This window comes from Carassius gibelio, chromosome A7 (genome assembly GCF_023724105.1).
Source record: "Carassius gibelio isolate Cgi1373 ecotype wild population from Czech Republic chromosome A7, carGib1.2-hapl.c, whole genome shotgun sequence".
Classification (NCBI taxonomy): domain Eukaryota; kingdom Metazoa; phylum Chordata; class Actinopteri; order Cypriniformes; family Cyprinidae; genus Carassius; species Carassius gibelio.
In genome coordinates this window covers 20,336,795-20,357,832 of record NC_068377.1, presented here as the reverse complement: position 1 = coordinate 20,357,832, position 21,038 = coordinate 20,336,795, and the positions used below count along the sequence as shown (strand labels likewise).

At 37.6% G+C, this 21,038-nt stretch overlaps 1 protein-coding gene and 1 long non-coding RNA gene across 3 annotated transcripts in view; one reads left to right on the top strand and one right to left on the bottom strand.

Annotated features, from left to right (window-relative positions):
- The window catches only part of LOC128016767 (limb region 1 protein homolog), a 29,213-nt gene extending 12,423 nt beyond the window's left edge, over positions 1-16,790 (top strand). The window contains exons 8-17 of one of the 2 annotated variants that reach the window (XM_052601547.1): positions 778-842; positions 944-1,016; positions 4,980-5,063; positions 6,559-6,635; positions 6,762-6,872; positions 9,973-10,046; positions 10,221-10,311; positions 10,732-10,798; positions 12,732-12,893; positions 13,160-16,790. In XM_052601547.1, coding sequence (XP_052457507.1) covers positions 778-842; positions 944-1,016; positions 4,980-5,063; positions 6,559-6,635; positions 6,762-6,872; positions 9,973-10,046; positions 10,221-10,311; positions 10,732-10,798; positions 12,732-12,893; positions 13,160-13,245 — 890 coding nt within the window. In that variant the 3' untranslated portion in view covers positions 13,246-16,790. The remainder of the gene's footprint in view (positions 1-777; positions 843-943; positions 1,017-4,979; positions 5,064-6,558; positions 6,636-6,761; positions 6,873-9,972; positions 10,047-10,220; positions 10,312-10,731; positions 10,799-12,731; positions 12,894-13,159) is intronic. The other variant, XM_052601548.1, reaches the window with a different exon arrangement.
- On the bottom strand, positions 16,121-19,059 carry LOC128016768 (uncharacterized). The gene is made up of 3 exons (XR_008184283.1): positions 18,744-19,059; positions 17,905-18,646; positions 16,121-17,109 (listed from the first exon to the last, which is right to left on the bottom strand). It is a non-coding gene; the product is annotated as an uncharacterized LOC128016768 (long non-coding RNA).
- Between the last annotated feature and the right edge of the window lie 1,979 nt (positions 19,060-21,038).

Genomic DNA, 21,038 nt, shown 5'->3' with positions numbered 1-21,038 from the left:
TAATCGAATTTTAATCGCACATAAATATTTGACCTGAGAACAGTGACAAGTAATTTTTTTTCACATGGATTTATAGTATACCATTGAATAATGACTGAATACATAAGCTTAAGCAACAAAATATTGTTTATTTTTGTTCAACCAAGTCTAGCAGACCAGTGCAATTTTTGCCATGAAGTGTAGCAATGGCATATTTAGAAACAATTTAGAAATAGTACATTTCAGAAATTCAGGAAGCTTATAGGTGCTGGAACCTTCTGTAAAGTGTTTTTTTTTTAAGTAAAACACAATGCTGTCAAGTACATTCAGAACATTAGAAACACTGACTATTAGAAAACATCTCTCTGTTGCTTCAGAGGCCATAACATACTAAGTCCAACTCTCAACAACCTTGGCCAAAACAATAAAGAGTTTAACATAAACTGTTGCACCGACAAAATAATACATAGTTCAACATAAAGTGTAAAGTCCACGCTAGCTGCTATATGTTTTGCGTTGAGGTGATACTTGAGGTTCGATGTGCTGCGCCTGCGGTGATATGCGAACGCTAGTTGGTGCTCCAGTATAATCGGTCTGCCGAAACTCATCCAGTGAGAAACGTAATATCACCCACCCCTGCTTGCCCTGAGAATGCCTTTTTCCTTGTTTCAGCCACTGCTGCATAACAGAAGTTAAATACATTTGAACTAGTTCAATGGTTGCACTCACACTCTTGTTTTAGAAAAGCATAAATGAGCGTGTGTGTGTTTAAAACAGCTTCTTGTCTCATCTCGTCAGTGTGTACTCCAGTAGGACTGTCACGCATGTTCACAGTGATGGGGCAGTTGCTAGTTAAGCCAACAGTAAGTACTATTACACAGTCTATGTGTGTGTATGCATTTGGGAAAGATCCACCCTATCATTCTCCCTCACACCCTCTCCCTCTCTTTCCCTGTCTGTATAGATTTTAGAGGATCTGGATGAGCAGATTTATTGTATACAGCTGCAGGAAGAGGCCTTGGAGCGTAGACTCAATGGTGAGTGGTTTTGTTTTTTTGCATGATGGGCAAATGCAAGGTTTATTGCCTGTTCGTATTATTTTCTGTGTAACCCGAATGACAGCGGATTATTTGCATCTGTAACCTCTAGCATTTATTCTGCTACAAATGTTGTTCTCCGTTGAACCACCTTATCATGTTTTTCTCACTTTCTTTAACTCCGTCCTTTACCGGAAAAATCATACCCATGTGCTCCAGTGTTTCCTATACAGGATTTTGATTAAATCAGATACGTAACTGGTGAAACATCATTAAAAATATACTTCGAAGTTTTTAATTCTCACACACATTCGTCTTCTTTTAGCTGACATTTATTCCCATACACAAACATCCACACAATGCAGGAAGTGTTCATGTTTAAAGCCAAACTAGACTTTTACTTCAACTCAAGCACACAACAGAGTGTACAGATGCCAGTCCACACAGAGCATGTGTTTTTCTATTGAATTCACGGAGGTAAGCTAGATCTAAACTGATAGTACCCAGTTGCTCAACTCCCATGGATGATTTTCAATAGCCTCTCATTTGGTTGTTTAGTTCTGTAGTGTTGGCCCCAAAGGCGGATTTGCTTTGAACGCCTGATAAAGTAATTGTAATCTGTTTTAACGATTTTCGCTTCTTTATGATTGCCGTTTGATGTGCAGCACATTGGCAGTCACTGTGATGGGGTGACAAAAGGCCACTAGGGACGTGGAATGTGATTTTGGCAAGAACTCTGCATTATAGGAAGGTCTCGCTCAGGCGTTAAGTAGAGAACGAATTTACCTTATCAGGAATTTAAGGAATTTTCGTTCTTTTCTTCCCTCACCCCATAAATGCAAAACCTGAGGTGAAGTTGGGGGGGAAAAGAGTTCAAGAGGAAGCTTTTTTTTTCTCTTATCTGTGTTCTATCTAATAACAGTTATCCATCTGAATGTAACTTCATTTAGATCCTACATGCCTGCACATGCTCTATTGAACACCTTTGATATGGGCTAATAAGTGTGTTAGTTATTACATTAATGCAGTGATCTGCATCTCTACTTCATCTCATGTCAGCTTTACTGTCCTGACGTTGAGGCCATTAATACAGGTTAAATAAATTGTTCTTTTTTTAAATGAGAAGTATCTGAATGCATAAATGTAGTTGTATGTATTTTGCTATATGTGAATGTGCGCTTTTTTATGCACTGCGAGGGAGTCTTGCAACTGAGTGTGTTCTTTCATACCAGTCTGGGTGCAGGCATTTGTTTGTCCTCTGTCTTGGCTCTTGCTATGCTTTTCTCTGTTGCCCAGATGCGCAGTGGCAGGGTGACCTTGCAAAAACTCTCCTCGGTACCGGACGGCTCTCTGCTTTGCATAATTACCACTGACGTAATGCAGAACCGGCTGAAGTTTCTTTAGAAAACAATGACATCATCTCCTCTCCTTCTGCCAGCATCCCTGCCACAGAGCATCACCTTTATCACCTTAATTGAAGGGCTGTATGCAATCATTGTCTAATCTTCCTGAAATGGGCACAGCAACAGTTCTCAAATTATTTTTTTTAGTGTTTTATTAGTGTTTCTCCCCACCATTGCCTATGTCTTCTGATTATGTCATATGTTTGTCATCAAGAATTAGGTTTTTAAAGGAATTAGGGTAGTTATTTATTGATAGTTTTTTGAATGCACTGTATAAACAAAACTAACTTTGTTTGCAAATATGTAGACATGATAAAATGCAGTACCTAATTAGTAGTTATTAATACTTTTTCTTTAATATCAGTATCTTTCAAGCTTCTGAAAGGTTAAACTCGGTTGTTGATTGAATTCTGAGATCATTTTGCGCTCAAACATTAATGCAAGCTTGCAGGTGATTGTGGAGGGGCAGGGTTTAAGCAGACTAAATGATCTCAGTCTGGCATATGACAGCTCTTGTTTAAGAAAATGGTATCGGATCGCTATGGGTTCATGTACTCGCCAGAATTGGTTGTGGTATCGGAGATATTTCCGATACTAGTATCGGAATCGGAACAACTCTACTTTTTTTAATGAAACATAGATGGATGAGTACAACATGCATTTAGGAATTAGATGGTGAATTTTCATTTCATGCCAACTTTAAAGTGTGAAAACACTGGTCTTAATAATCCCAGGAAATCACACTTTTGACAAAACGATCCAGATCCATTCAGAAGTCTTAACAGTTGTTCTTTCTCTCACTTGTAACTCACTTCTTGTTAGCCCCTCGGGGCAGTTTTGAATTCTGCTTGGCAGAACAATCCAGTCCTGATCAGCTAAAAGTGACACTTCCTATCTCATTGTGCTCACAGTTTTGGTTGGAGGGTACAGATTTTCCCTAAAAATCACCGGTATAGACAAGTAGACGATCAGGAACACACCTGCTGTGTTTTTTCTTTCTTTCTTCTTTTAAAAGATTTCTTTATGAACCTTAACCTCTACCAGACAGGGCGTGTACATTCATCATAACAGCAATCCCGTTTTGATCAAAGTGATCGACTGCTCAGCCTCATGTCGGTGAAGAGATGAGAGATTGTGTTTTTATTGCATGCCAGTAACGGTGTAACACTGAACTAATTGCTGCTGATCTGCCAGTGTGTGTCCCCCGAGGCTGTGCAAACCTTTCCTCTGCTTTGAGGAGCAAACAAGCCACTGAAACAGTGAGAAAAAAAATGAATGAAATTGATAAATAAGAGCTAAATGAGACAGAAGTCTGTGGTTTTCCTGGAGAACCCCTCTCTGGTTTTGCCCTCTCACTCTCGCCTCCTGACACACACACACAGACTCAGTGTTCAGAAGAAACCTCAGTCCCCTCTTCCGTCAGAACCAGTTGCAGCATGCACACGTCTAGCCTAGACTCTGAACTACTAGTGTCGGGGGTAATGCGTTCTCAAAGTGTACTTCAGTTCTGACACAAACACCCGAATACTTAGCTGACTTTTCAATTAAATCACTTTTTCAAGTGACTAGTGATGAGATTTTTTTTTTAACTATAACATTTGAATTTCAAAAATGCATCAAGCATTATTATTATTATATTTTTTTTTTTCAAATATTACTCCCTAATACTGTAGCTCCAGAAGCCTCTCCATTATCTCTCTGTCTTGAGTCTCCATCCTGATACTGTCAAGTTTCAGAAGCTTTTAGGTCTTGGACCAGTATATCAGAAACGCACCTGTCAGTTATTAATAATTTTGCTCTCAGAGTATGAGGAACAATTATAAGTCATAATCATAAAATAAATGACATGTGACCATTATAACAGTCCACCTATTATGTTCGTTATAAGCTATTTTTGACAATTAGGAAAAAGCTTTAGAGGCAAAACATACCAAAACAAACAAGCAAACATGTCAATGATTTAATGTAATTAATCCTTAATTACATCTTTTTTTTTATTATTATTAATAATTAATAAGCATTTTAAAGGACTAATGCAATAGTATATTTTTCAAAGCATTGTTTACCAGCGTTGTTAACCACATTTGAGACTGCAGATGTGTGGGGCTCGTGATATTTTCTTAACTGTTGCAGATGTTGAAAATAGTTAGAAATGGTTAGAAATAGTAAGTGTTGAGAATAGAAGGTTTAATAGAAATGTTCCAGTGTATACTATAAGGCTGAGCTGTGGTGGACATTGAGCTCACTTCGTATGCATTCTGATATTTAATTGCTACCTCCACAATTTTTACTTTCAGTAAATGAATGCATTTTCTTTCTTGACCGATTTTCTGACAAACGATATGATTATATTAAGTAGGTACTTGAGTTATAGTAATGATAACAACGTTCAAACCACTGATTTATGTTCACATCCCTGATGTTTCCTAGGGGTTTTATCTTTTTACAGAAGCTCTTAATAAAGATATCCAAAGTAAACCGAATGATAGTATCTTGGTTTCATTTCTTCTGCTCTCTCTGTCTTTCTCTAAAGCTCCTCCTGTCTTTGTCCGTCTCTCAGGTACAAACTCTTCTTTCCATGGAAACTCTCAGCTCCATCTCTACAAAGAGCTGGACAACATTCGCAATCAGAGGAACAAACTCGGTAAGAGATGTTTTGAACAAAGTTTAATGAAACTAATTGAAACTCTTGATTCTGAACTGTCAGTTTCAAATATGTGTAGGCTGCAGCATCCACTCCTCCTAATATTGTTGAGTTGCAAAGTGTGTGCAGATTTGAGTGTGAACAGTCATTTGGAGTGAAGCCAAATAGGGTATGGCTGTATCATTTTCGACGTCAGCCTGTGTTTTGGGTTGTTATAAATGATTCCAGAAAGACAAGTAGTTGGAAGGAGAGGAGGCCACAAAGGCACTTAGGATATTGGCATGTGCTGCAAACTTTATTGTGGCTGTCTCTCCAAGTGCGCTCATTAATTTAGAGGCAGCGGGGTGCATATGTGGGGAACCCTGCCAAGCTCAGAGCCAGAGCAGAATCAGAGCGAGAGATGTTGGGAAGGTGAGGGTAGAGGACAGAGCAGCACAGAAGTGACAGACACTGGGATTGAGATGAGTGTAGTAAAGGAAGCCCCAATATTTGTCACTGTCCTGAACTATATACTGAACCCTCAGTACTACGCTTACATAGATGTGGATTTACTCAAATTTACCCAGAAATAGCTGCTAATCAAATGACAACACCAAATTATCACAAAAGATGCTGTTAGTATACATTTACATTTACATTATTGTTCACATTTAGGATTTTGTAGATGGTTTTGAAAGAAACCATTTTTGTACTCATCAAGGCTGCATTTATTTGATCAAAAATACAGTAAAGTTGTGAAATAATTTTCTATTTCCATATATTTTAAAATGTCATTTATTCCTGTGATGGCAAAGCTGAATTTTCAGCAACCATTACTCCTGTCTTCAGTGTCACATGATCTATCAGAGATATGCTTCTAATATTTGCTGCTCAAGAAACATTTCTTATTATTATCAATGTTAATAACAGTTGTGCTTCTTAATATATTTGTGGAAACTGCACAGAAGCTTTATTTTTTTCCATATCACTTTTGATCAATATGATGCTTCATTGCCAAGTAAAACTATCAGTTTCTATCCAAATTTCACTGACCTTAAACTTTTAAACACATGTACTGTATATGTGTGAGACTTCACAATAAGTTTAATTTGTTAACATTAATTATTGCACTTCATAAACTGACAATGGACAATACTTCTACAGCATTTATTAATTTAGGGAGATGTTCATTTATACATAGACTACTACATTGAAATATTTTGAGCAAATTTTATTTTATGTAATAATACATTTTAACTTGTTCATTGCTTGTTCATGAAACTTGTGTAATGTAAAGGTTGTTGTTATTTTATAGCTTTGCTAGATAGAAGATAATCTTTTGAAAATCTGTATTAAACAGATTTGTCATTTTACTAGTTACTCTTTTTCTTGGTGTGAAATCAGACACACATTAATGGACTAATTAAAGGGATTGGGTATCATTTGCTCAGAGTTAGTTCACTGTAAACATATGTATTGTCCGTACTAGAGTCGCTTCTTTCACCCTCTCTCCTAGAAAGGAGAAAGAAGGCCTCAGCCTGGGAAAAGAACCTCCTTTACCCCATAGTGATGCTGATCCTGCTTGCTGGAACGGTATGCAGGGTTATCATAATCAACCACAAAGCATGTGACTTGATGCAGTTTATTTCATAAGTTGGTTTGGTGTTTCTTTCTATCGTTTATAACGCTTATGTTTGCTTTCATCCGTGCTGGTTGCAGGCGATTTCTGTTCTCCTGGTTGCCCTGAACATTGTGTACTTGCTTGTTGATGAGACCGCTTTGCCAAAGGGTTCAACGGTAAGAAACATGCAAGTCAACAAACTTGAAAAGGTAAACAAATACTCCGCTTGTCCTTCACTTGTCTACCACTTCAGTCTTGCAAAAATCATGCTTTGCGTCGGGACACACTGAATTCCAGATATGCTCAGGTGTGTGCTGTAGAAGAAAAGGCAGGTCGAGATGTGTATCGTGTCGCTGCTGTTTGATGCTCTTTATCAGAGTTGTGCTCCCGTTCGCTCCGCTTGATGTCATTTCAAAAGCACTCACGCACTGTACGTGTGTGAAACTCTGGACACAGCCCTCATTCGTCTTAACTGGGGGTTTCGAATACTTGGCCGAGGTCCTTTAAAGCTGCAGTAGGTAACTTTTGTAAAAATATATTTTTTACATATTTGTTAAACCTGTCATTATGTCCTGACAGTAGAATATGAGACAGATAATCTGTGGAAAAATCAAGCTCCTCTGGCTCCTCCCAGTGCTCCTATTGCCATTTGCAGTTACGGACCGCTCCCGGTAAGAAAACAACCAATCAGAGCTGCGGATAAGCAGATAAGCGAGTACACCATGAATCCATTTTCCAAACCGTGTTTTTGGCTTGTCCTGAATCACTAGGGTGCACCTATAATAAGTGTTTATATTCGGACTATTTTAGATTGATTTGGGGGTACCGCGGCGGAGTAACCCAGTACCTTTGTGATTCTTCATAGACATAAACAGAGAGAAGTAGTTCCGGCTACAGTGTTCTTCCGCAAGACGCAAGCAGTTCTCTTTATTAACCGCTAGAGCATCAAAAGTTACCAACTGCAGCTTTAAGTCAAAGCTCTGTAATAAAATCATCAATTAACCTTTGCGAAGACCACGTCAATTTTCTCTTTGACAAGGAAATTAGAAGCTGCGGCTGGTTATACATGGATCCAAGTCAATTTACCACTGATTTGAGCTTGGACAGGTAAATAGTTTAACAGGTCCATGGGAGCGGTTACATCATTTCCTGTTTTCTTAAACGTGAACATTGTTTTGTTCTCACTCTTTCTTTGCTCTACAAGAGTGCCCAGTCCCCATTCTAATTATTTTATTAGTGTCGATGTTTGCCTTGGCATGACGCTTGACTGAAAATCCCCCAAATTACACTTGTCACATTGTTCAGAGACGAAGGGCCCTCTTGACAGGCTGGTTAATGGTTTATGCGTTTGATGAGCTGGACTGGTGCCATGCTTAAGATCTCATGTAACCACCACAACCCAGCAGGGGTGTCTGAACGCCTGTTTGATGGTTTTTACGTCGGGTTGGGATGTGGTGTGTGTGTGTGTGTGGGGGGGGGGGATCAGCATTCCGAAAACATACTTAAGAGAGAGATTGATTGAGTTCAGGTAAATAGGTTAACGGTGAGACTGTCAGATACGGCAAGGCATCGTAAATGTGGCTGTGAGGTAAAGAGATCTAATGCAGTGGCACTGATTGCAGATCAAACTGAAGTTGTCTGATGCAATGTTGCTAATGACGGCAATAAAAGTCTTCTTGCTGTCATTCACCATAGATTCAGAATCACTGTCGATGCTAAAAACAGCCTCATTAATGTCCGCTCCTCATCTGAACCCGTATCTCACGTGTCATATGGAGCAGAAGGAGTGATGGAATGAGAAACGAAATGAGAGGGAAAGCGAGAGAGATTGTGTTTCTCTTTTTGACTTCTGAACCTTTGACAAGAGTCAACAGATGACAAGTAAATATCTTTCTACTAAAAAAAAAAAAAGAGAGAGAATGAAAAAAGGCCTGTCTAATCCATGATTGGTTTTTTTGGTCCTTTTTTTTGTTATTATCCTTCATCAGAGGTAGCTGAGGCACATCAAAACATGTAGTGTTAGTTAGGACACACCTGAAGGAAGGTGCACACACCGATATCCTTCAACTCAGCGCCAGCAAACACCTGACACAGCTCTGAGCAAAAAAAAGGAGATTTGAGATGCCTGTCCAGTTCAATAGTATCAGTCAGTTTATGATAAGTTAAATGACAGTAAAGGATGGATGTGGAGTGAAACTGCACATATATGATCAGTGTTTTGTACGTATATGTTTGATCACATTACCAGATTTTCCCACTGCACTACAACCTCAGCTTCTTGCTAACTTTATTTTGGCTGGGTCACATATATAACAGTTTGAGTGTTTGATGATATTTTTGGAGCAGGTGTTTAAGTTGAGCTTCTCTGGTTTCTTCAGGCCTGTCATCAATAACAAGAAGCAAGACTGACATTAAAAAATCGGCTTCAGATTTGATCTAATCCAGTTAGAAAGATCATCATATAAATATTTTTATATGCTCCGTTGATTTTGAGTTGGTCTGCTGTCAACCACACATCGTTAGAATGAGAGTGATGATTGATTTTTATTTTTGTATATATATTTTTTTTACTTGTCAAGGCCAGACTAAGGTTGTTTTACATTGATAAATCGTCAAATAAATGTTGGCTTTTATTGTAAAAAATTCCAATCCAAACGTTGCGATCACATCAATGACTTCAAAAGATATTCAAGGCCTGAGATTGAAAAACATTGTTTGCTAGCACATTTGTTTTCGTTTATTTTTTTCCACATTTTGCTCTTAATTTTTGGCAGCTATTCATTCTGAGCAGCCTCTTGCTGTAAGAGCACCATTGCTTCTTTTTTTCCTTCCTTTTTTCTTTTTTGTTTGAACACCTGCTCACATATTATGCGTGTGTGAGCGGCGGTGAATTTAAAAAGATTTCTTTCATCTGCTTCCATTCATTACTTCGCCAATTTCACTCTGTCTGTCCTCATTGGTGAGAAGGGAAACTTCACTAATCTGAGCTTTATATGTTTTATTTCTTCATAATAGCGTTCACTCAGAACAGCTCCAAATATTTTCTGCTCTCACTGCCTGAAGCACTGAGGTGTCAACACTGAAGTCTTATTTAGATTACACAGCTTCGGTTGTAACAGGAGCCTTTGCATTGAGTACGTCGCTAAAACACGTCCACTGTATGCACTTACCCCATGTAAGAGCATCACCACAGTCCAGAACCTCAACCGGTGCCTTTGCCTTTATTTTGAAACCAAATTTTCTTTGGGTGGGAAAAAAATCAGTTTATGAAAATAACCATTGACTAACTTTCACCATTTGTTTCTGCAGGAGAGAGATCTTGGCAATGCCTCCCTATCCACATTTGGAGTTGCCCAGGCGGTTATTGAAATCGTTCTCATGTTGTATCCTTTGCTGAGTGTGATACTCTAATGCTGCCTGAGTTTGATCACAGATTGTGTGTGTTTAGTGAAGGGACTCAAAGTTGTTTGCTTATGATTGCTGCGAGTGTGTTCTAGAGGGAAATGTTAGTGAATGGTTGGACTGAAACAACTGTGTTAGTCTTAACTGTTGAACAGTTATCTGTTGGTCTCATCTGTGGTTGGCTTCTATAGCCTTCGCATCTTTCAGGAGCTCACCCCCAGAAAGGACGACACTACCATGACGACGGTAGGATCTGCATCACTGCTTCACTTTTAAGGCTTGTTCACACTAATTTAGACTTTAAGTATAAAACATTCACAAATTGTCCATTGTTCCAAATCTCCTGATTTTGGTGGCGAGTCAAATTGTTCCCAATCATGAGAAGTTGAATTCTTGTCATCCTTCAAAACGTTTGTATATCTAAATGTGTTGTTATGCATCTTGGGGGAAAAAAAAGTTCTAACCTCCCCATTAAAAAAAATGTATTATTGCATCGCAACATTTTGTACTTAATGTAAAGGAGTTCAAGGATATGCATTGTTTTATTTTACTTTTATAAATCTGTTATTCTTTTGCAAGATCATTTAGCAAATCTTTTATCATATATTTAATTTGGAATGGTGGAAATGTTTCTTGGAAATGTGTTGTTTTTTTACTTTCTTGTAGATCATCGGTTGCTGTGTATCCATTCTAGTGCTGAGCTCGGCCTTGCCTGTCATGTCCCGAACACTTGGTAAGGTCCATGTGTGCACTATCCTTTATAAGCGTGTGTCTATTTCCTGGGTTACCATAAACATTGCATTAAGTATGTGTTTGTGTTTGGACACCACCATTTTTATACATTTTCCAGCTCCACTGGTGTGTATACACACACAGGCAAACTCATTTCACTGTTAAGGAAGTTACATTCCAGCACAAGAATGGATCGAGAAAAAGGACAGACGAGCAGCCGTCACAATAGCTGCAATAAACAACACGGCAATCTACAGACAGCTGTTCAAATAGCTTTGGGTATATGTGTGTGTGTGAGTGAATGAGTGAGTACAGTGACTCACTGGGAGCTTCAGAAAAATATTAGTATTTCTGCTGTGCTATACACTGAATAGAAGAAAAGAGAGGTTGCATGAAGTAGGTTTTATTTGATGATCAAAGAATTTCAACAACTTTGGTCATACAGAGGCTTAAATTAAACAAATTAAAACACATTTGCTATCAAATAGACTCAGACGCCCCTGGTTGGAAAGATGGAAGTCCTGCAGAAATACTCAAGGGTGTGTGTGTGTGTGTGTGTGTGACTGCAGGAGCCTGTTGAAAACGTGGGAAAGGCAAACTGACTTGTGTGACAGCACTGACTTTTACACAGATAGTTAACAACTCTCACCCTAAAACTCTCATTTTTAACAATATTAAACGCTTGATATTTTTTTACTTCAATTCTGAGAAGTAGGTTACTTGGGTATCTTTATTTCATGAAGCCGTTAGAAGGGGTCACCTGAAAAAGGATTTGCTCATTACGAGATTTGAACATGAGTGAGAGAGCCATTCACCCAAAGTTTTATGCCATTGTTTTAATTTAACGTTGCTTTGAGTGACTAGCGGTTATAGACCTTTTTGTATCTAGAGGACTACAGTCAGATGTTATTAGATTCTATGCAATTCATTTTCTTTAAGACAATGGTGTGAATTTGACCGTACCAACAAAAAATCAGGCATGCACAAGAGAAACCTTTTGACATAGCATATACATTTCGACGGGCATATTCAAATAACTAGATGTATTCTGTTTCAAATCCTACACTGTAAAGGGAACTGTAAAAAGATAGATTTTAAACAGAGTACAGAAATTGGTCATCAAGTCCAGAAAAGCTCTTTTAATTAAATCTGATTTGGCAATATATCCTAATGCAGTTTTTTCTCCTTTTATTACTGGCAGATAAAACTACAAGGGATTTATTTAGGTGAAAAATAGAGAAAAGAAATGAATGGGTCTAACTAATGAATCCATTTCATGTTTTAGGTTTGCAATTCAACACTGTGTTTATTCATTTATTTATTTGCATTAAATAGTGGATGTTGGACAGACAAAAATTTTTTTGTTTAGTTTTTTTTTTTAAGCTGGCCGGTCAGTCTGAAAACTTAGGATGCATATGTTTGCCCACGGGTGAAAACTTGACCCTTTTTTACCACTTTCAACAAGCCTTTTTTGATGATGCTTGAGATTTTGAATGGGAAACATTGAAGTTGTTTTAAGTTATCGTCAGGATTCAGCCTGTTGAACCAAATGTTTTATTTAGAGAAAGTCCAGAAAAAGCTTGAGTTATAGTGTTATTTAAAGGAGCACCCAAAAGCAGGAGAAATAGGAGAGAGAGAAAAAAGAATCATGCCCAATAGGAGAAACCATGAAGAAGTTAAAGGAGGAAAAAGGAGGTAGATTGTTCCTTTTTGAAAGATGACGCTAGTTGAACTCTGATCTAATTGTGATTTAAAGTGCTTAATTTGTTGTCAGTGTTTGAAAATGATTATTTATTTAATATTTCTGTCTTCAGACAAATGTTACAAATCTGGGTGTGATCTGAAACATGAACATGAAAGTATTTTCTATATAGTACTTCTATGAAAAAGAGAATCTGTATGCTAAAAACTAGAGTGTGTCTTGTTTTCTGCAGGAATCACAAGGTTTGATCTCCTCGGGGACTTTGGACGATTTAATTGGCTTGGAAATTTTTACATCGTACTTTCGTACAATCTTCTCTTTGCTGTGGTAACCACATTGTGTCTGGTCCGAAAGTTCACATCTGCTGTGCGAGAGGAACTCCTCAAAGCCCTCGGTAACTCCATTCTGCTAGCACTTCTTATATTGTAGTTTAATCTCCAAATTTCTTTCTTGTCTGCATTTTCCACAATTGCGTTCTGTACTGTATCTCTTTTTACGCTCATGTCTTTGTGTCTGTATATTCAGGGCAGTCCATACTAGAGTGCATACTAAAGATGGTGCATACAATGCATACTGTAGTTTTAGTTTTGAAATCCCATATTATTTGTTTACGAGAGTCAAAGCATCCAAATGTTTAAATACTTATCTCTTTGGTTTCAGGTCTGGATAAACTAAATCTGTCCAACAGTACGACAGATGCAGAGTCAGGGAAACATGCGGTCAACGGTCATCAGAAAACTCTGTGAGAGCAAAATCGAGCCATTCTCACACAAACTCATGTATGTGTATTCAGTTGGCTTTATCATTTTCAGAGTAAAGTGATAAAAAATCAGAGAGCATCCCAAAAAAAAAGGTTTGGAATCAGTCACCCGACATGCAGTTTATGTCCATCTCTCATTTACTGTACAGTTGTGCTTGTCTCTGAAACTCTCTGCAGAATGCTTCCAGCTCTGAACAGTCTGAGATTCACAATGAGATCATTTGGGCTTGCAGTGTTTGCTGTTCAGCTTGTTAATGCTTACTTTTCAATTCTCTTTAGTGAGAAAATGTTATTTTCTTGCTGACCTGCACGACTAAAAGGCCTACTGACTGCACCTTTCATTGAGGGATTATTATTATTATTATTATTATCTATTATTTTTCCCTAGTTCTATCAAGGGAAATATTAATCTGTTTGCCGAGCTGATAATGTCACGTGTAATGAAACACGCTTTAGTCTCAGTTAGGGAATCAAATTATTATCCTTAATTATTGTTTAATAACATTTGGTTAAGTTATGAGGCCCATAAAAACAATTGCCCCTAAAAACAACTTACAACTGACATAAACATTTTTGATATTGTCAAGAGACCTTTATTACGTGTGATATGAGTACTAATATAAGAAACTATATTTGATTAAGAATTGCAGAATAGAAGCATTGCAGTGAGTCTAACTGAACATTTAAACTCAAGTTAAGTTACAGATGTTTTGATGCCAAATGAACTGGTTCTGAACGGGGCACATTACAAAATTAGTTCAAGTAAAATGTGATGGCCAACTGGTCAGCATTGGTCCATAGCTGTCAAAATTATTGCTTGAATTATGATGTGTAAAGTAAGTTTTGTAATCTGAAAACTTGTTATTATGCCATTGCATATGTTTACATTCACGTTAAGATGAAGATCGATGATTATTTATAAGTTTATCTATTATAAATGCGGAAGCATTATGGTTTTTAATTTCCTCATGCTTTACTGTGACAGTTCAGGTTTGTTGGATGTGGCAGAGTAATGGGAATTAACAAGGAATCTCTCCAAACATGTGCCTTCCTCACAGTTTTGGCATATTCTGGGTAGCACTGGAACTGTATTAGGAGTGGAGGAGCCTACCTGCCAAATTTCCTCCTGCACTGCAACTGTTCTTGTTGTTTCCATCAGTAGGAAAGGTTCAGAGGTGGACATTTTGGGTTCAAGTCACTACCAACAACCAGCTTAATATGTTACTGTGTTTACTTGAATTGGGTGCATTTAGGAATGTTGCGACCAGCCGGTCAATCTTGCTAATATCACTTCAATCATTTAACACATTAATGGATTGTATCGTTGTCTTGAATAAGGAAGGTGATCAAATTTAAATGAAAGCAAGGAAATGCTGCTCTTTTGACTTAATAATAAAATGCACCAAATATTTGGGAGAAGGTGAGGCACAATCTTGGGATACACTTCCTGTTCCTCTACTTAAATCTGCTGCTACTTCCTCCACAACATTTGATGCTGTGCTACATGTACTACGCAAACTGAGAGCATATAATAACATACATCCTGCGAACTTGGTTATTGCTGCAGAGCTTGTGGGGCTCTATATATTTGCCTTATTTCAGCATCACCTTCCTCTGCAGCTGCTTTGCTTTTTGCAAATGGCAGATTATCCGTGAACATAGATGTTTCGTATGTTTTTCCACTTACTCTCATGCTGGATATTAAGCCAGCTCAGCCTGTTCAGTCTCCTGAAATACTGGTCTACACAGATCAGAGGCTAAACGCTTGTATATAAAGGCTGTGAAACCAGGACTGCAGAGCCACATCAGTCTGATTCACACCTATTAAAGCTCATTGTGTGATGTGATGAAATGAATGTGAAGTCCGAGCGGGGTCAGTTGTCATTACGCATGTAGAGCGCAGCACGACTCATTGAAGGGTCTTCTTTTAGCTATGAAATCTAGTCAGAGAAGCTTTTTTTTATTATTATTGTTTAGAAGTTATTGATTGCACCGTTAATGTACAATATGTTCAGTATAGTTTCCATACATTACATTCCCATTCTGCAACAAACCCAACAGGCTAAAAGAACATGAAGAAATCGGTTTCGGCCATTCCTGAGGTTTTATATACAGCTGAACAGACATCCTGTGTTCAGTCTTCACTGTTCATCTCATAATAATGTAAATGATGTATTTAAATGTATATACAGTAAATTTCCTCTCTTTATTTTTGTAGAATGTAGATATGAAACTGCTCTTGAGCCTCGTTCATACTATGCTATTTGTCAAAAAGACCAGACAATGAGTCGCTTAGAATTTGTTTATTGTAAAAAACAAACAACAAACAAAAAAAATCACCTCTGATGCCTTAAACAGGCTTTCTGTCTCCTTTTATCCAGTATTGAGGAGACAAGTTGTGCATGTGTAAGATGTGCAAATGAGTAAAAGAGTGAGACCGATTGTTAGCATGTGGACCTTTTTATTGACTAATTCACTGTGAATGCCTCTTGTGATTGTCAATAACATGGCATACCAAAACAACAGGGTGTATCTTTTAACTCGAACTGGCCAAAGGCAAAAAAAAAAAAAAAAAAATCTGTTAGGGCACTGATATGGAATATTAATGTTTGGGATCAGATTGGATTTTGTTTGAAGGATTGACATGAGGGACACTGAATCTAAACCTGTGAAAAAGGTCATTTTAAACTTGACACCTCAGTGGGTTCTGTGGTTCAGTTTGACGTTTTTATTTTCATGGATTTAAAAAAAGTTACATGTAAAATATCTTTTCTTCCTGTTGATTTGCACAAAGAATATTTTGTAAGAAAATATCTGGGGAATGAGTGTCAGTTATGTCAATAATTGTGTCATTGAAGTAATTATTTTGTGTGTGTGTGTGTGTGCGTATTAATCTTTAATGTCACTTTTGTCTGCACAAATTTTGTAATGCCAGAACATTGTATGTCATTATTAACTATATAATACTAAATTCTACTCTTTGGCTTTAATGTAATAGTTTTTTTTTGAACATATGTTGCTGTTACTTTATGCAGCAGAAGGGCCGGAGTGTCAGTTGGTGTGTTGGGTTTCTCAAAATAGAGGCATTTGCAGTGATATACAAGAATTAACTGGGAGAAAAAAAGAAGCCTATTCATTCCATATTCTATCATCTGCTCGATCTGATTGTTGTTCATCTCTCTTTCCAATCCTCCTCACATCACCTATACAACATTGTTACAAAAAATATAATACATCAAGGATGCTGGATCATTTCAGTTCATCGGTTGACTGTCCTGTCTACACACCAAACCGCTTTTTTGTTCATCATAGGCTAAAAGTCTGTCGGCCTCCTTTTGAATTCTCATCTTCAGCTCCGAGGGAAAGCTTAATTCTGTTTCCATTTTTGCCTGTAGCTTCTTTTACTTGTGTGAATGTTTTTTCAGAATGTATTCTCGTATTTGTAGAGTTAAATTGCATATGTTTGTGATGCAGAATCTTTAGTTTACTTTGTATTCCACTTCAGTTTACAATACAGTTTGTGACTTTTCAGTATTTGTTTTGTTGTTGTTTTTTGGACTCTTTGGTGATTTAGAATTACGAATGCAGCCTTTCACTGTGATGTGGGGGAAGTTTAATTTGTCTCATTAAGGAAATGAATAGAACATAAAGTCTATCTAATAAATACACTTTCATTTGAAACAAGCATTTTTAGCAGAAAGAGCATGTGGGTTTCACCTCAAGGCAGAAAAGCTCAAAGGCTTGCAGATGGGGTTCATGGAAGAGATGGGGAACAGGACAATAATAGGACATTTTTTTAGTCTTCCTTAGACGAGCTGTTGGGGAAATCCTGAACGCCCTGCTGGACAGCCTGGTGGAAGCAAGAAAAACAATCATCTTTAATGTCGGTTCTCAGGTATTTGTGTAATTAAAAGAAGTCGTTCCAGTACTAGGAATTGGCAGTAGTAAACAAGTAAATGAGTATGGACAAACAGTAATACTGCCTGCTAGTGAGGATTACAATGATAATGCTTAAATTCAATCCATCCCCATCCAGCTTCTTTCAGTGAGGTGCTAAAACGTCAGCTACATAGTATCTATATCATACAGTATCCAATTACAAATATTAGGTTCAAACATTAACTGTGCACTACCCATAAAATGTGCTGTCAGGGACATTCTTGACTTTTAAGAGACTATAACCATTCAAAAGGCACAGTGATTTATACTAGTAAGCCAACTGACACCAGCTATCAGTGCTACGCAATCATTTGCTATTTAGATAAGTGAGGTCTAAATTGCTGTTGTGCATCTTTTGATCAAACTGACTATCACTATTATCAATTCTGATGTTCTAGAATGAAATGTAACAAAACTGACTGAATCCTGCTTGGTGCAAAGATGGAATAATTAAGTTTTACAATAAGGCAGTATTATTATATTTTTCAGTGTCACATGATCTTTCAGAAATCATTCTAATATGCTTATTTGGTGCTCAAATATTATCAGTTCAGATAATTGAGACACACAGCTTGAGTTCTGTCCGAGAGTGTTTTGCTGCTACATTATTGGGAAAATGATTAGCAGATTTATGACTGCCGTGTGCAACTCGTAGTTCAGATGAGTCTAACAGAAGGTAGGTGTGCAGTCATAATCATTAACTGACCTTTATTCAGCGAAGACCAATCGCTTTGCACGAGAACATTTCATAATTGTTCGTTCTGTTTGTCTGGGTGGGAACGAGTTGGTTCTGACTTGAACTCCGCTAACTCTAGGTTTGAGAGTCTCAAGTTATCTGCCAGACCTCTCATCCAGAAGATAAAAAATGAGCGTTTCCTTATTTAGTGGATCACCGCCATTGGCTGCCTCAACACAATAACAATGAGGCCCACTCAAATGCCAAATCTTCTCTTCAGCTTGCATGTAATGAAAGGCTAGGCGTGCATTATCCACGCAGCCGGTGTTTTTTAGTAAACACGGTGGATTATTTCCACTCATTCATTAGCAAGGTAAACGATCATCTCTTGGAAGGTTTGATACTGTTGAATTGGAACATCTGTGCCGCCAGTGCGGCTCAAGCGCTGTGGGACAGGTGGTGGCACGTCTGGCGAAGGGCAGGACCGAGGAGAGACTGCAGAGAGGGATTAGAGGCATTGATGAGCTGCTCTTTTATAAAAGTAGACTGGTATTTCAGTCTCCGTCTGCATGTGCAGGTCAAGGAGCAGCGGCATTACTTCTTCTTGAGCTTCCAGCCATTCCTTATCCTCCATTTCAGAAACACTCATGTACTTGTTGTCGAAGCGGCACAGGATGTCATGGCTCGTGGCCACAAAGCGATCGATATCGTTCAGGAATGCATCCACGTCTGCGCTGCATGGCTGCACCAAGCTGTCGTTCATCTCCTGAAACTGATTAATGAAACAAATAACACGAAAATGGGTTTCGGTCCGACATTACAAGGCAAACTGATGTTCCGTCATATCATAGATCAATTCTGAGTCTTACCGTGACAATGAAAATCTGTTAACAGCCAGATCAATAGCAATATGAATGGATGTATAAAGGAAACTTTCTGGACAATCCCAGAAATTGACCTGCAAGATTAAGCATGCACAGGTCCGCACGCACCTCCTGTGGCGGCTATCGCAGCGAATGACATCAGTGCTTTCTTTATAGCTGTATTTGATCAGTAATTAAACAGACGTTAAGTGTTCCACAGAGTTCAAAGGTAGGCCTTCCTAAAAAAGGACAAACAACTTTTGCAGGGTGAACTTTGTCTCCTCATATTCAGAGAAAATGAGGGCAGGTACAATCAATCTTAATGTCACCAATTTAACTCTCTAATATGTTGACTTAGTGAGGTACCTGAGGGGAAAAAAAGAGAGCGACTGGTTGATTGAAAACCTATCATCTAAGAGCAAAGCAATAAGCACACTACATTCTTTCTCTCTTTGTTCCACATTGTTTAGCTGGTTAACTGCTTCATGGTGTGCCAAAGGTCCAGGGAAACACATGCAAGCACCAGAAATACACTACGAACTCATTCACATGGCAATTTAAATGTAATATCATGCCAAAGTTATATGATGTTGCTTTAACAACAATAAAAAATAAGCACCAAATACTTAAAATGAAAACAAGTAAAAATATCATAATCAATATAACATCAGACGAAAACCCACTTTTTTATTGATAATAAAAAAGATCAAATTAGTACATATAAAGTGCATAAAAATGGAAATGAAACCCAAGTAATAATAAAAGATAACATAATACATAGAATTTTTCGTAATTTTGTAATTTATTAAATAAAAGATAAACTAAAAAGATACACTTTAAGCTTTCTCTTAAAAATATTAAGTGAGCTTTGGATAATGTGTTTGGTAAATTAATAAATGAAATATTAATACAGATTTGGCAATGCTCAAAAATATACAATGCGGTCACGGGTCAATGCATACATCTGTATGATTTTAAATAAGAACACTCTACTTTTCAACACAGTTTCAGAATATGGCTTGGAGTCTGAAATACTGCTGTCACTTCCAGAACCGTAACCAAGACTTGACAGTTGCTGCCTCACTAGATGGCAACCTTTGCTTTCCCTGGGCTAATGCACGGGACTTCTGTGTGGGATAATGAGAGGGCTGCAGGGACAGACGTCTGTGTCGGTGAGGTCCCTGACCAACAGCTTCTAACCACTTTCACCTGCTGTCAGTATCCTGCTCTCTGAAGGGTCAAAGGGTGCATGAAACCTGCTGTGGAAAAATAAACTGTTGAAGCCTTCATTTCTAAACACACAAATCTTGTACTAAATCAATTCTTTTTTTCAATTAATTTTTTTTACTTGGGGCTTTATTCTCTCAGACTATCTCTTCATTTTGCTGAATAATAAAAAGCAAATTGCACAAAAGTTATTTTGTGCACAAGGTAGTCATGTCAGAAAGCCTGTATTCTGAGATTTGAAAAAAAGGAGAGAGAGACAGAGAAAATAGTGATAAAATTGTTTAGATGGATATAAATTGTCCATCTGCATGAATTTCACATCTTTACCGGACATCACACTTGTCTTTTACCAATAGAGGCGAGCACCATTGTCTCATACTGCTCTTTCCAGCAAATCATGCAGCTCTTCCTGCCTGAGAACTTCTCAGAAGACTTCAGACACATCTGAAATTAGTGGAACAAAGGGACTAAATCACAACTCTTTTCATCACAAGTTGTTATCAAAGTCTCCATGCCCATTTAAGATGCTGGGAGGATCTGTATTGACTTACTTTGTGAAATACATGAGAACAGGAGAGTAACCTAACCAAAGATCACAAAGACATCATTAACCCCTTAACTGTCACTCATGTTTTTGAAGATAGACTTGAATGTGCATGATACAAACATAAATGTTTATAATTCATGACTGAAAACATTTTGTAACATGATACTGATGTACCATTTACATGGTAATGCAATGTCTGATGGGTTTTAAAGGATGAATTTTGAGATTTTAAGTTTTCAGTCGATATATAATTTCTGATGATTTCTAAAAGGCAGTGAGGAAGTCTTTTTTTAAAAAACACAGGTCAAAACTCCTGTTATAATGTAGATTTTTGAGGGTACACTCTTTTCATAAATTAATCTATTACTTTTCCTACATCATTTTAACAAAAAACATTGGTAAAATATATCATTTACAAGTTTGTCAAGATTAGATTAGATTTGATTGTAATATAGTAAGGTAAACAGTTAAGGGATTAAAGAAGATCATTAAAAATGCTGTCTTGACTATTTTCATAAGTGATTCTA